Here is a 13,043-nt window from a genome sequence, read left to right on the forward strand (position 1 = left end):
TAGGCACTGTTGTTTGCAAAAATTGTAACTTCTTTGGTGACAATACTCAGTAAATGTCTGAAGATGGCCTTGTAAGCTGAAAACCGGTTAACACAATAAAAATTAACACTGCAGAACAAAAGCACAGCTATTACAAGCCACAAAAAATTACTATCAATAAATCCCGCTATTTCTTAACTGTGACAAAAATGTCTAATGTGAGAAAACAACACTCTGCAAGACTTCCTGCTCAGGCATAAATGAAATAAATAAATTAATTAAAAGAACTTATATAGTTTGAATGCCCTAGTAGCATCAGTCAAATATTACGTCTTGCAAGGGAAGGCAAAGCCACATTAATTTGAAAAATGTAACCCGCTCATGAAGAATTTATTCATAACAGTATTGTATGGCACTCTTTTTAACACTGCTGCACCTTTGAATCCCACAATAGCCTGTAACAGCTGAAGGCTTTGACAAGGCCACATTTTACAATACCAATGAGTAATATCTCATCAAAACCAATTAATAATATCTCAAACAGAATGGAAACGTTGTGAACACAGTCAGCATCATAATGCGAAACCTAATGAGGATTACGAACATGCTGAAAATGCAGTGTGGAGCTTAAGACCATTAGGCACAAACACATCTGGACATCAAAGAGAAATGATAAAACTAAGAGCACATTAACAACTGTGCCTCTTACAACATCCTGGAATATAAGGCAGTAAAACCAAACTTGCAGTCAAGTTACATTTTGTATGAACCTCACCAAATATGTGTGTGTCATTTTCAGTATCAACAACAAAAATTTAACCGTAAAAGAGCACCACCACAATTTATGAGAAAGCCTCTTCCTTGTCAGCAGCATGAAATAATTTTCATGAGTTGAAATGACAAAGGCTATCTCCCAAAGATGAACTATGTGTTTAACATCTAATAGCAGTTGTCGTGGTAGAAAATTACACAAGAAAAATTATTGCAGATGATGCACACATCAAATTATTGACAACATCTGGTAATTACCCAAATACTGGACCGACTGTAGCACACACAAAAATGTTTATAGAAATTTGTATTTCACAATGTGTCAAATTAACTGACAGTGGGCTTAAACCAAGAGATTTGTTTCAAGTAGTCCTAAAAAATTAAGCACTGCAGCAACTGTGGAAATGCGACAAAGTTAAGGGACTAGCTGCGATATGAAACAGAATCACCTGTATCTGTCTGCCGTGTTTTGTCTACCCAACAAAGCTCCAACCACTACATAAAAAGAAATGCCAGTCGTGATAAAAAAGATCACTTTGTTCTTGGCAAAGACCAGATTTCCGATTAACAATCCATTGGATGGACAATGCAACGTGTGTAATTGTTATTCCCTGTTGTTCTTTGGGATGTCCAGACTCAAAGAAAAGGCACTTACTTTTGCACAAATCAGTGACAAAGTAAAAGCTCACAAAGGATTAAAAATGTTGACATTTTGAACACGGAATATGTATGACACCTGCCTCATTTACCTGACATGACACCGGATTCGAGGGCAGCACTTTTCCTTTTAATAAAGATGCTGAGCAACTGACATCAATTTAGCAAATCACTAATTGTAGATTGCCAACTGTTGTGGCGGGTTTCAATGAATGAGGAGAGATGTAAGTTTTAATGCGGGTGTTTGGATAAAAATATAATGTACATATATTATAATTTATCAGTCAAATTCAATTCAGGTAAAAACATATGGGTTCTCATTACAGAAATTAAGAAGTAGCACTATGTGAACAGAGTACAATGAAAAAACCCAATGAACAAATGTAATCACTTATCTATAGCCTCCTGGAATTTCCTTAAGCCTACAAATGTAAAAACTGTGCTAAATTAGAAATGAGAACTTGTCACCGAGGACGATTTGTTGTAGAAGCTGTTAAGAAATTCTCACTCTGTCCAATGTGAGGCATCTTCAGACTAGAGGTAGAATAATCGTACATTCAATTTATCTCATCACTCCGTGCATTTCACGTAAACTCTCTTCATAATTCATCTTGACAAGCAGGATATTAGAGTTGGGCTGTTAAGAGAGTTCTACAATTTTATTTTATTTCAATTTCAAAGGTTCTACACACTGCCACGCACCTCATTAGTGCTAACTGTTCTGTCCAAATCTCAAACTCTGAAAATGTTGACATTTTGAACACGGAATATGTATGACGCCTGCCTCGTTTACCTGACATGACACCGGATTTGAGGGCAGCACTTTCCTTTTAATAAAGATGTTGAGCAACTGACATCAATTTAGCAAATCACTAATTGTAGATTGACAACTCTTGTGGTGGGTTTCAATGTATGAGGAGAGATGTAAGTTTTAATAGGAGGTGTTTGGATAAAAATATAATGTACAACTCTGAAAGCATTTAATAAATAAATAAAAATAACAGTGTTCTTATGAACAAACTTTAAAATAACTGAGGCATTTGCTAAGACCTACAATTAGAAGGGACCAGAGAAAAGCTGCAAAAACATGTGCAGACACTAAGTGCTATGCAGTATCACAGTACTTCAACTACACTGCAACACAGTTAAGTCCAATAAGTTACTGCACCAGCAGGAGTAAATTTCTGATAAGCAAGACTGGACGTTATACATCACTCGTAAATAACCACACGCTTAGCAGCTGGTCTGTGGGAGGTTCTGCAGAAAACTTGCAGTGCCAGTGTCACTGCCCACGGGAGCAGCGACACCACCAAGACGGCGCAGCGCTACAATCGTTGGATTATTTCTCTAAGACAGTAACGTGTCCGCCTCGGAACAAAACAAGTAACCTCCCGTGAAATGAATATTTAAGTGGCTGCACAGCAAGTAGCGAGCCAATTTCAGTCAGAGCCAGTCTCAGATACACTTTACTCCAACAAAGTCGGTGAGCAGCTGTGCGATCACTAGCGTTATGCCATCGCTCTCATCGTCCCGTCACGCCTCGTCGGACTCAATTGCTGCACGAACAGATAGTCTTCTGGCTATACTTTGGCTCCAAGTGAACAATTAACCTTCAGTTAGACTTAGCCTACAAGTGACTGATTAACATATAGCAACTGGACTCAGTAGATAAGTTAACTTTACTTCCATACCTGGACTTAGTGTCATAAATTCACATTTAAAGTGACTGATTACATTATTTGGACTTTGCAGCCTATTTTTATTATTAATTTGAAGTAATCATTTGATTCTGTTATTTAGACTTTACGGCCCACTTCATTATTGAACTTGTTAACAACCATATGCACAGTGACTTAAATAAATGTGTTTGCTTCTACATAGCCACTTGGGAATAACTGTCACTTTTGAATGCTACTGCTGTCACAACAAGATGAAGCCATGTTTTAGCTTTCTGTCTTTGCCTAAATGATTTTATTAAAAGAAAAATTCAATTGGGAAGACTATAAAATTGTGAGGCAGAACTCACCTTCAGGGAGAGAAATTTTCATTTCCGCTGATTGACAGTGTATAAAGGTAAAAGTGATGGGCACTATCCTAGATTTCAGAACTGCTAGCTCCTTCCTCAGACAAGGGAGAGAGATGTGGGATGGGAATATGGGAGAGAGGAAGGACAGGTCAGTCAGGAGGGACCCTCAGAAAAAGGTGGGAAGCACTCTCTACTGACAGAACTGAATGCTTTGTTTCCTGGAGATAATTGCAGGTCAACAGGTCTGCTTCACTGTTTTACTGTCTTTACGGTCTGACAGTTTAATTTTCATACACACGGGCAGCTCTTATACGATATTTTTAAAATTTTTAGTAATTAATAATATTTCTGGGGTTACTGATTCCCATCAGTTCCATTCAGTCAAAAATTGAACTATGTAAAATTTGGACTCTGTAGGATAAGGAGGGCAGCGTGGAGGGTAAAAATCGTAGAGGGAGACCAAGAGATGAATACACTAATTAGATTCAGAAGGGTGTAGGTTGCAATAGGTACTGGGAGATGAAGAAGCTTGTACAGGATAGAGTAGCATGGAGAGCTGCATCAAACCAGTCTTGGACTGAAGACAACAACAAAAACAACAACAACAACAACAGGATAAGGATAACGATGACCCCGAGCCTTCAAAATTGGAAAATTTAAAGACACATGACTGTCAATGTCACAAAATGTCAGTTCTGCATGATAAATACGTTCTCGGTTATTTCATTTTCCTTAATCGAATATGTTCTCTTGTCAGGTCACTGACCCTGCGGCAACAACCGTGCCGTCCCTTTCGACGACATGTCACAACAATATATTCTACCATTGCTGTCTATCACTTTTGAGGGTGGGTATTGACCACTGCACATACGGTGTTTTCGTCAAAAGTTTGTTTATGGAAGACAATATATTTATTCGGGTGTTACTCAAGTGAAATAATTGAAAATAAATTGACATCTGTCTAGAAAATGTCAATGGTTCTCGTTTAATTTTTGTGGGTTGTGTAAATTAACTGTACATCTAAGTGCCACACTAGCTGTGCAGAAAGCCTATATTTCTTGGGGAACAATGACAAATTGCTACACAGGGGCTGAAAAACTGAAAGCTAAAATTAGAATCTTTCTATCAGTAAGGGAGCTAACTACAAAAATATTTCGTAAGATCGTTGCAAGTTGATAACTATTGAAGACGATAGCCATCGACAGTTGAAAGTAGGGCCCAGTTCAATTCTGTCATCAGTTGAGAAGAAGTGGGAGCAAATACAAAATTTGACAATTCATTAAGATATATCTGTAACTACTTACAAAATAAACTTTATATGTAAATCTGTTTGAAAGTAAAGGAAAAGAAAAATTAACTACACATTCAATTCTAGTAATTAAATTCTAGGCACATTTCAGTCATTTAACTTACTACAGAAAAGAGAAGGCAATGCGAAAGATGCCTGAGGAACTGTCACTGACTGTGATTTTCAACACAGAGTTACACAGCTAGTTTTTAACAGGACCAGCATCAAATACCTATGATGATGATGATGATTATGGTTTGACTGAAAATATTTTGGAAAAAGGTCTCTTATTTATCTGATAGACATCAGATACATAAAATCACATTCAAAAGTGGTTTCCAAGAACAGGGTGTATATGTGGACAAAAAAAAAATAAATCCTGGATTTTTCCCAGTTAAAAATACACTTCGTCCCAGGTGAAAATACACTTTTTCCATGTTAAGTGACAGCATATTTTTCCTAGAAACTGTAAAACTTATCAATCTTTGAATGGTTATGGTTTATACACCAGCGCAGAATTTCCCGGCCCTTTGAAAAACAAAACCCATTAAAAACAAGAAATAAACTTAGAATATGTCCAAAAACCAACAGGGATGCGTTTCAAAATCATATGAATAACTGATAGACTAAAGTGCGCTGAATACTAGGTGCTTTGTGATACAAGGTTTTTTTTCCTCAAGAATATATAAATTTGGCGACCCCCCCCCCCCCTGAAATTGCCGCCCTGGGCAAACACCCCGGTTTGCCCTTAGTGAATCTGACAGCTCGTTAACACCAATAAAATTTTTCTGGGTAGCATCTTGCTGCTATTGCTTATACAGCTAACAGCCACAGTTCTGTAGACAGAAGTGGGAGAAGGTACTACACATGCACTGGTCAACTGTGCATGCGCATAAGCCTGCTCGCAGCTGTTCAAACGAATCTAATGTAAACAGTTGTGATGTCACGCTCATCGGAGGCAATTTGTTGTTATGGAGCATTGCCTAGTCTTCGTAAAGCATTTGACACATTTTGCCGTTGGCAGACACTTGTATGAGCACTGTGTTTGGTTGTTGTATATGGCGCATTTCCTTTGCAACTTAAGTTTTATTTTCGTTTGTTTTCTCTCGTTCATGTTTTATTGCATCAGTATTATTCTGCAGTAGCCAGATACAGTAATATCCTTTGTTAGAGTATTGTTTCTTACCGTCAAAATTACAAAAATTTAACTGAAAACTAAATTTTAAAATATTCCTGAGTTTTTCCCAGTTTCCTCCTGGATGAAAAAATTCCTGGGTTTATTCCGGGTCTCGCAGTTGTCCCGGGTCGTATACACCTTGAAGAAAAGATAAGCTTAGGAAACACAGGTCTGACAATATCAACCTCGAATGTTTCAGTTTTAGAATATACTGCAATCTCTCTTGCTGGAGCACTGTCTCGTATACCAATTTTCTGTGTTTTGGAGGTTATCGTGTGAGGTGGATGGTGCAAGTTATTTATTGTATGAAAATATTTATGTCCCCTGATAGATTTGTACTAGAAACATAAGAAGAGAATGCAATCTGTACTATTTGTATTTCCCATATCACTGTACGTTGAAGCATGGTTCCGTGCCCTTTCTGGAGCCGAAGCACCATGTCTGGATATCATTTATGGCACCCATTCTCTTATCGTGGCTGTGTTTGATCCCAATAAGAATTTTGAATAAAAAATGAAAATCGGCAAAGCTTTGAACCGAGAAGCAGAAGTCTGACGAAAATAATAAAGAGGTTCAAGCAAAAATCAGCATTCTCATAAAATGAGATGCCCTTCAGACAATGGTCCATTACAGCCAACTTCTCATGCTGGGCCTGGCTTATATATCGAGGATGTTCAATAAAGCATTCTCACATGATGTGACATGTCTGCCCAATATGACTTCCCATACTGGCACACGACCTTATGTACATCAAGTTTTCTATGGCAGAGATAGTCTTGTATTGGATGTAACAGATTCATTATTTTGTCAGTAAATGAAACACATACTTTGGAGATTCTTTAAACTCTTGAAGACATGCTGCTTAAGAGTGGCAAGAAGGACCTCGCAAAGGATGCCTCCACATCTTTGTTTATGTCCCTACACTGAACTTGCTTTGATCGGAACAAATTACATTTGTTTATAAGAGTAACCATCCTTTTGGAACCGCATTCTGAGATGTTTCAGCTCACCTGGCAGGCTGTTGGGATGTGAGATCGTATGTGCTCTATGTAGCAGAGAGGGTAAGACATTAGCACAATGTGCAGGGTGACAACAGCTGCAACAACATTTCTGCATCAGCACATGGAACAACAACTGGCATTATCGCAATAGCTAGTGGTATGACAGGCTGCAACATCCTCTCCTCCACCAATGTCGCTCAACAGTTCTGACAAGTCCATGTAATCATGAGAAATGAATTTATGCCTCCATATACTCTACGAAGAGGTTAATTGCGTGGCTGATCCAACCTCTAAGCACATGTTGTTATTGTCGTCTTCCAGTAAGTTATACAATTCAGTGCAAAAATTATGACCATTCTCTGATCTTGGTAACATAGACTTCAAGGATATTTTTGATTGGCAAACTCAGATTGTGGCACCTCATATGCATTTTAGTCATTTTCCTAAGAAGGTCAGGCAAACATACACATCCCAGGTCACCGACGACCTCCGAGGTCTTAACCAACAGTGAAATTTTGTGTGCTAGCACAGTATTGTGTTATACTCAGATTCATTAACTAGAGATGATGACATTCATCTCATTCCCAGCTAAGAAGTTCAGTCTAAAGCTCTTACCAAATCAGACGCAATACTCCACGATGTTGCTCATACAGAGCAATCACTTGAAGTAGCCGCATTGAAACAACAAGTGTTCGATGACAAAGCAAAGTAGGCAAACTTTTAGGTGCACCAATCATCAATGGTAGTAGCTTATCATCCAACAGTACCAACAACCTACAAACTAGATAGCAGTTTGCAAAAGACTGCCCTATAGTGAACAGATTGGTAGTATAGCTAATGATAAGCAATCCACATACATTGGTAGCTGCCCAAAGCTCAGAACAGAGCTGTCACCATTGACCCTATTTAGTACATGTAGCTCCAACAACAGACCACTCCTCCACTGCACCATCATATCTAACCCTGACTAGTGGTAGTAAACATTGCCCCAAAAATGACGCAAATCGTGCTCCAAATGTAAGAGGTCACATGCACCATAATGCAAAAAGATAAATTTGCAACAAGAAGGGACATCTGGCATTTCTGTGCCCAGATCGATCAGATGTCAGTCTGTTGTAGAATTTTCAAGCATTTTTTCTGCTAACATGTTATGACATTTCTGGAGAGCGAAAACCTACGAACTCAACGATCATGTGAAACTCAGCTCACTCTATTTGTCCAAGAGACCCAGAAAGCGTTAGCTACAGGTGCCCAGGTATGTGCTGTGTTGCTCGACTTCCAGAAGGCACCCCATACCATTTTACACTGCTGCCTAACAAACAATATGTAAGTGTACAGAATATCAAGCCAACTTTGTGATTGGGTTGAACAGTTTCTAGCAAATACAACACAGCATGTCATTCTGAATGGAGAGAAGTCTTCAGATGTAAAAGTAACTTTGGGTGTACCCAGGGGAAACTTATACAACCATTACTTTTGACAATATATAGATAAAAGATCCAAGTAGGTAATGTCAGAAGTTTCATGAAGCTTTTCGCAGATGATTCTCTCGTATTCAGAGAAGTCACAACGCTAGAAAATCGTAGTTAAGCGCAGAAGACCTGCACTGAACCGACACTTCGTGTGTGGAGTGGCAATTGTCCCTCAATGTAAATAAATGTAATGGATTGTGAATATATAGCAGAAAAACTGTATTGTACAATTACAAAATTCAGAACAATCAACATACAAAGTTGCTTCCACAAAACATCTAGGAATTCACATATGTAACAATTTGAAAGGGCGGCCAAATAAAATTAATCACAGGTAAGGCAGATGCCCGACTAAGATTCACTGGAAGAATCCTCAGGAAATGTAATCCATCAACAAAGGAAGTAGCTTATAAAACACTTGTTCAGCCAATACCTGAATTTTGCTTGTCAGTATGGGATCTATATCAGATAGGTCAGAGAGAGGAAACAGAGAAGATACAAAGGAGAGCAACACATTTCATTACAGGCCCAGTCAGTAAGCACGAATGAGACACAGAGATGCTCAGCTCCAGTGGCATTCTGGCCCTAGCTGCCAGAATTGGCAGTTGTGTGCGAGAGATGTGTGTATGAATGGCGTGTGTTTCTCTTTTGCTGATGAAAGCCTCTGTCTTTCAATTGTGCCGCCCTGCAACTTAACATTTCTTCTTTATGGTAAGTGTAAGGAGCAATCTATCTTTTCCTACACTGTTGATATTCCTACCTGGAGTTTTCATTGTTTAATAAATTAAGTACATTTTCAGTGTATGTGTAGATAGCCTTCTCAATTATCAGAACTCTTTAAAAATCTGAACTGAGACTTGGACAATATACTATTTGTCGTCAGATGGTTAAGAAACTGATTGTATATTGCCTTTTCTAAAATTTTTGAGAATGCTGGCAAAAGTAAAATGGGACAGAAATTTGATGGTATTTCTTTATCTCCTTTCTTTAAAAAAGGCTTAAATTCAGCATATTTCAATCCTTCAAATGTTCCACTCATAAACAAATGGTTACAAAGAGAGCTTAATATGTTACTAAACCCAGAAGCACACTCTTTAATTAACTTTGTTCATATTTTATAATAAGCACTACAATGTTCTGATTTTAACCATTTTACGGTGGACATTACTTCTGCTTGGGTAGTGAGTGTCATATTCATGTTAGTGAAGTTATGTGTACTGTTTCAACTGAGGTACTCTATGGCATCATCTACTGAACCTGACAACCCCATATTTTCTTAACAGTTATGAAAAGTTAGTTTTGTAACACTGCCCACATCTGTAACCAATGTATCATTTGCTTCTAATGCTATTTGCCCCTCTTCATTTCTGGTTCTTTGAATAAGCATTAACATGTTGGTATTAAAAGAATAAATTTTCTTGGTCAGCACATAGATTTGACAAGGGTACAGCTTCCTTTCAGCCTCTAGCACTGAAGTCCACTGAGAAGAACAAGAGTATGGTTATTCGAAACTGATTAACAGGTACAAATCTTAATTTACCAAATAAGTGATCTCAGCAACTATATTATGTATCTTTCATTGATCAACTAAACACACACACTTCATGTACTTCTCGCTATTAGAACATGGCATTTCCTGTGGCTAAGCCCTGCAATCTATATAGCTGTTTGATTTGCTGAGTTTGTTTGCCCCCATGTTGTTTTCCCTATTGTGTCTGGATTTCTCTCTCAGTTATTATTGTTACTTGGACTGTTCTCATATCACCTTGTCTGTTCTCACAGTTCTTTGAACTACAGGAGGTGAACCCCAGTTATCTCACACTTTTGTAGAAGGTAAAAGATTGTGAACTTCGTGGCAACTCTGTAGTATTTTCGTGCATCATACACTTGTACAATGTTTTGTGTGCATCTGTAGAGACATGAAAATTAGATGTACTTTTTGTTCCATGTATCTATAGCGTGAAGATGCTCCAGGATGTAGAAGAGGTCATTAAACGAGAATACACAGTACATATTTACCTAAAGGGGATATGTTGATGATACTTTCACATGAAAAGTCATAAAAATGTGGTATAAATAAAGAATCTTAAACGCGTTTTCAGTTGAGAGATAATAATAAAGCTTGCCACAAAACATGTACATCTACAGTACAATGAGGTGGATATGAAAATTCTTAGGCTATTGCAGTCACACATCAGACAGAAAATCACCTTACAACACCTCTTTACACTGATCACATTACTGCATGGAAAATATGCAAAAGTGAGGCTATATGTAACACACTCGTTACCTGATATTATTAATAATGTAGACATCACATAGTTCATCAATAAATGTGTTGTGACTTTAAATCTTTGTGAAGATTATCCTTATTTCTAATATTGATTCTATGATATTTATGATAAATTTCATTAAGGAATAAATATATTGGGAAGCAATACTTAGCATCCCCAGTTCCCTGAACAGACCTCTGCAGTATGTTGTTGAGTTCACACCACAAATAATTCACATTACACATTACTGGAATCAGGAAACTAAATTTAATTATTAAAACGAATACTTTTGACTTATACGCTATTAAGTTTATTAAATTTTATTAGAAGTTCATCTGTGGAAAAGCGAAAGCTATCCAAAAGAAACTATTTATTTTTTACATTTGCTTTGCTCTCCATCAAATATTTTATATTATTTGGCAAATAAACAAAAGTCAATTACAATATACCCATCTGAGAAACAAACTTTAGAGAAGACTAATGATGATTATTTTTTCATCTAGTACTGTTTTTGAGGCTGTGGGTCTAGTTCAATCAATCAAGTCAGCAACTGAAACATTACCACTTCAATGAAAACTGTACAGTCACTGCTACAAATGTCCAGCAAGGAGAGTACATTAAGGCCATTGTTGATACAACTTATGTGACATCTGATGAGAAATTTAGGACAGAATGAGCAGAAGTACTGTTAAAAATATGACTTCAGAATATTACTTCCAGTGACTCAGAAAGAAAATAAAAGTTATTGTGATCTCTCTAACTCCGGGAGTCAATATTGCAATCAAAAGTCCATGGTGGAATGCAACATGGGATGATTTAAAGGTAACAACTCACCCTATGGCTGAGGCATTGATTGGCCAAAAGGCATATAAACAAGACAGAAAAATGTTGCTAAGCTTTCAGAGCAATCCTGCTTCCATGCTAACAGAAAAGAAAAAACAAACACACTTAATCCTAAGAGTGACACAGTCATCCCTACTGAAAATTTCTATACAGGAACTGGTGTAGCACTATCTCTTGTGTACACTCTTACCATTTTCTCTCTTCTGCATACATACAACACGACATTAAAGGGCATGTAGTCTGTCATAATAATTAGAGAACTGGTGACGAGCACACAATCTATATCTCAAAAGATTACAGTAAGGCTGGAAATTAACACCCTAGGAACATAGATAACCAAATCATCAAGAAAAAACACAAACAAATGCAAAAATGTGTTCTGACAAGATTAAGAAGATAGACTTACATTCTTCCCGACAGCATCTCTGGGTGCCAAAAATTGTGCCCACTCATCTTCTGCGAGATTGCCATCGTCCAGCAACGTAATGGAGCGAACACCTGCTAGAACCACGTTTTTGCACACTTCTGCACCAAATCCCCTCAGACCAATCAGCAGTACCTTCGCATTTCTTAACCTGTAAAGTTAAATGCAATTAAAAATTAACGGCACTAGGGATAAGACCACAGAAACATACACTACATAAAATTTAGTGAAAATTTTTGGAAACATCCAACAATCTAATAATCATTGGTCGAATGCTGCATGTATGTTGGGGGTGAGGGTGGGAGAGGGTGTGTGGGTGAGGAAAAACAATTTATCAGTATGGCAAGACATAAGCCATTTTCCGGTTCACAATTGACTTGTTTCCAGCCCAGAATTTCTCTATGGTATAAAAGAACTGGGCATGAAGAGTAACTTTCATCTGTGCCCGAAAATGCTGTTTCTGCCTGTCAGACATTTTATTTTTATTAGTAGATTATCAGAGTCTTATGTAGTTCACATCTTTGTGTGCCACACATGGATTCACAACAGGGTAGTACTGATTTATTAACTGGATTGTTGACAAAAATTTCTACTGGTAGATAAATTTACTTGGATGCTATGGTTAGTGTTCCCAAATGCTTGAACCAATGCGTACAAGATATAAATTTTTGAACTGTACGCATAATTCTAATTACTTTCTTTTCCACAATGATGTTTTTTTGTTGCCTCCATGAAGAGTTACCAAAAATATTTCATATATAGACAATGTCTGAAAATATCCACTATAAATTAGTGGTTAGTGGCCAACGTTCAAAATCGTTATGGTACTTAAATGAACAAGCAAGTTTTTTCCTGTTAATATTTCCCAATAATACACACTGAAGAACTTAGGATTTACTATCTTGCATATTATATTAACTGACGATAGACAGTAAAAAACAGGATAATCTATTTTATTATAGAAAACAACAACTATTATGATACTACTTTGTCTTCACTGTGCTTGCTTTTATTATTATTATTTTTTGTCTGTTTACTACTGGTTTTCAAAGTTCTATGTCTTCATCTTTAGACACTTTTATTCAATAATTGATGACTCACATGTACACCCTGTTAATGTAATTCAGTGATG

General features: G+C 37.3%; 1 protein-coding gene across 2 annotated transcripts in view; it reads right to left on the reverse strand.

The window, feature by feature from the left end:
* LOC124619516 (SUMO-activating enzyme subunit 1) overlaps positions 1 to 13,043 on the reverse strand; it is a 57,664-nt gene that overhangs the window by 25,742 nt on the left and 18,879 nt on the right. For both annotated transcript variants that reach the window (XM_047145961.1, XM_047145962.1), the window contains exon 2: positions 11,894 to 12,062. In XM_047145961.1, coding sequence (XP_047001917.1) covers positions 11,894 to 12,062 — 169 coding nt within the window. The remainder of the gene's footprint in view (positions 1 to 11,893; positions 12,063 to 13,043) is intronic.

This window comes from Schistocerca americana, chromosome 6 (genome assembly GCF_021461395.2).
Source record: "Schistocerca americana isolate TAMUIC-IGC-003095 chromosome 6, iqSchAmer2.1, whole genome shotgun sequence".
In the NCBI taxonomy this organism is placed as follows: Eukaryota; Metazoa; Arthropoda; class Insecta; order Orthoptera; family Acrididae; genus Schistocerca; species Schistocerca americana.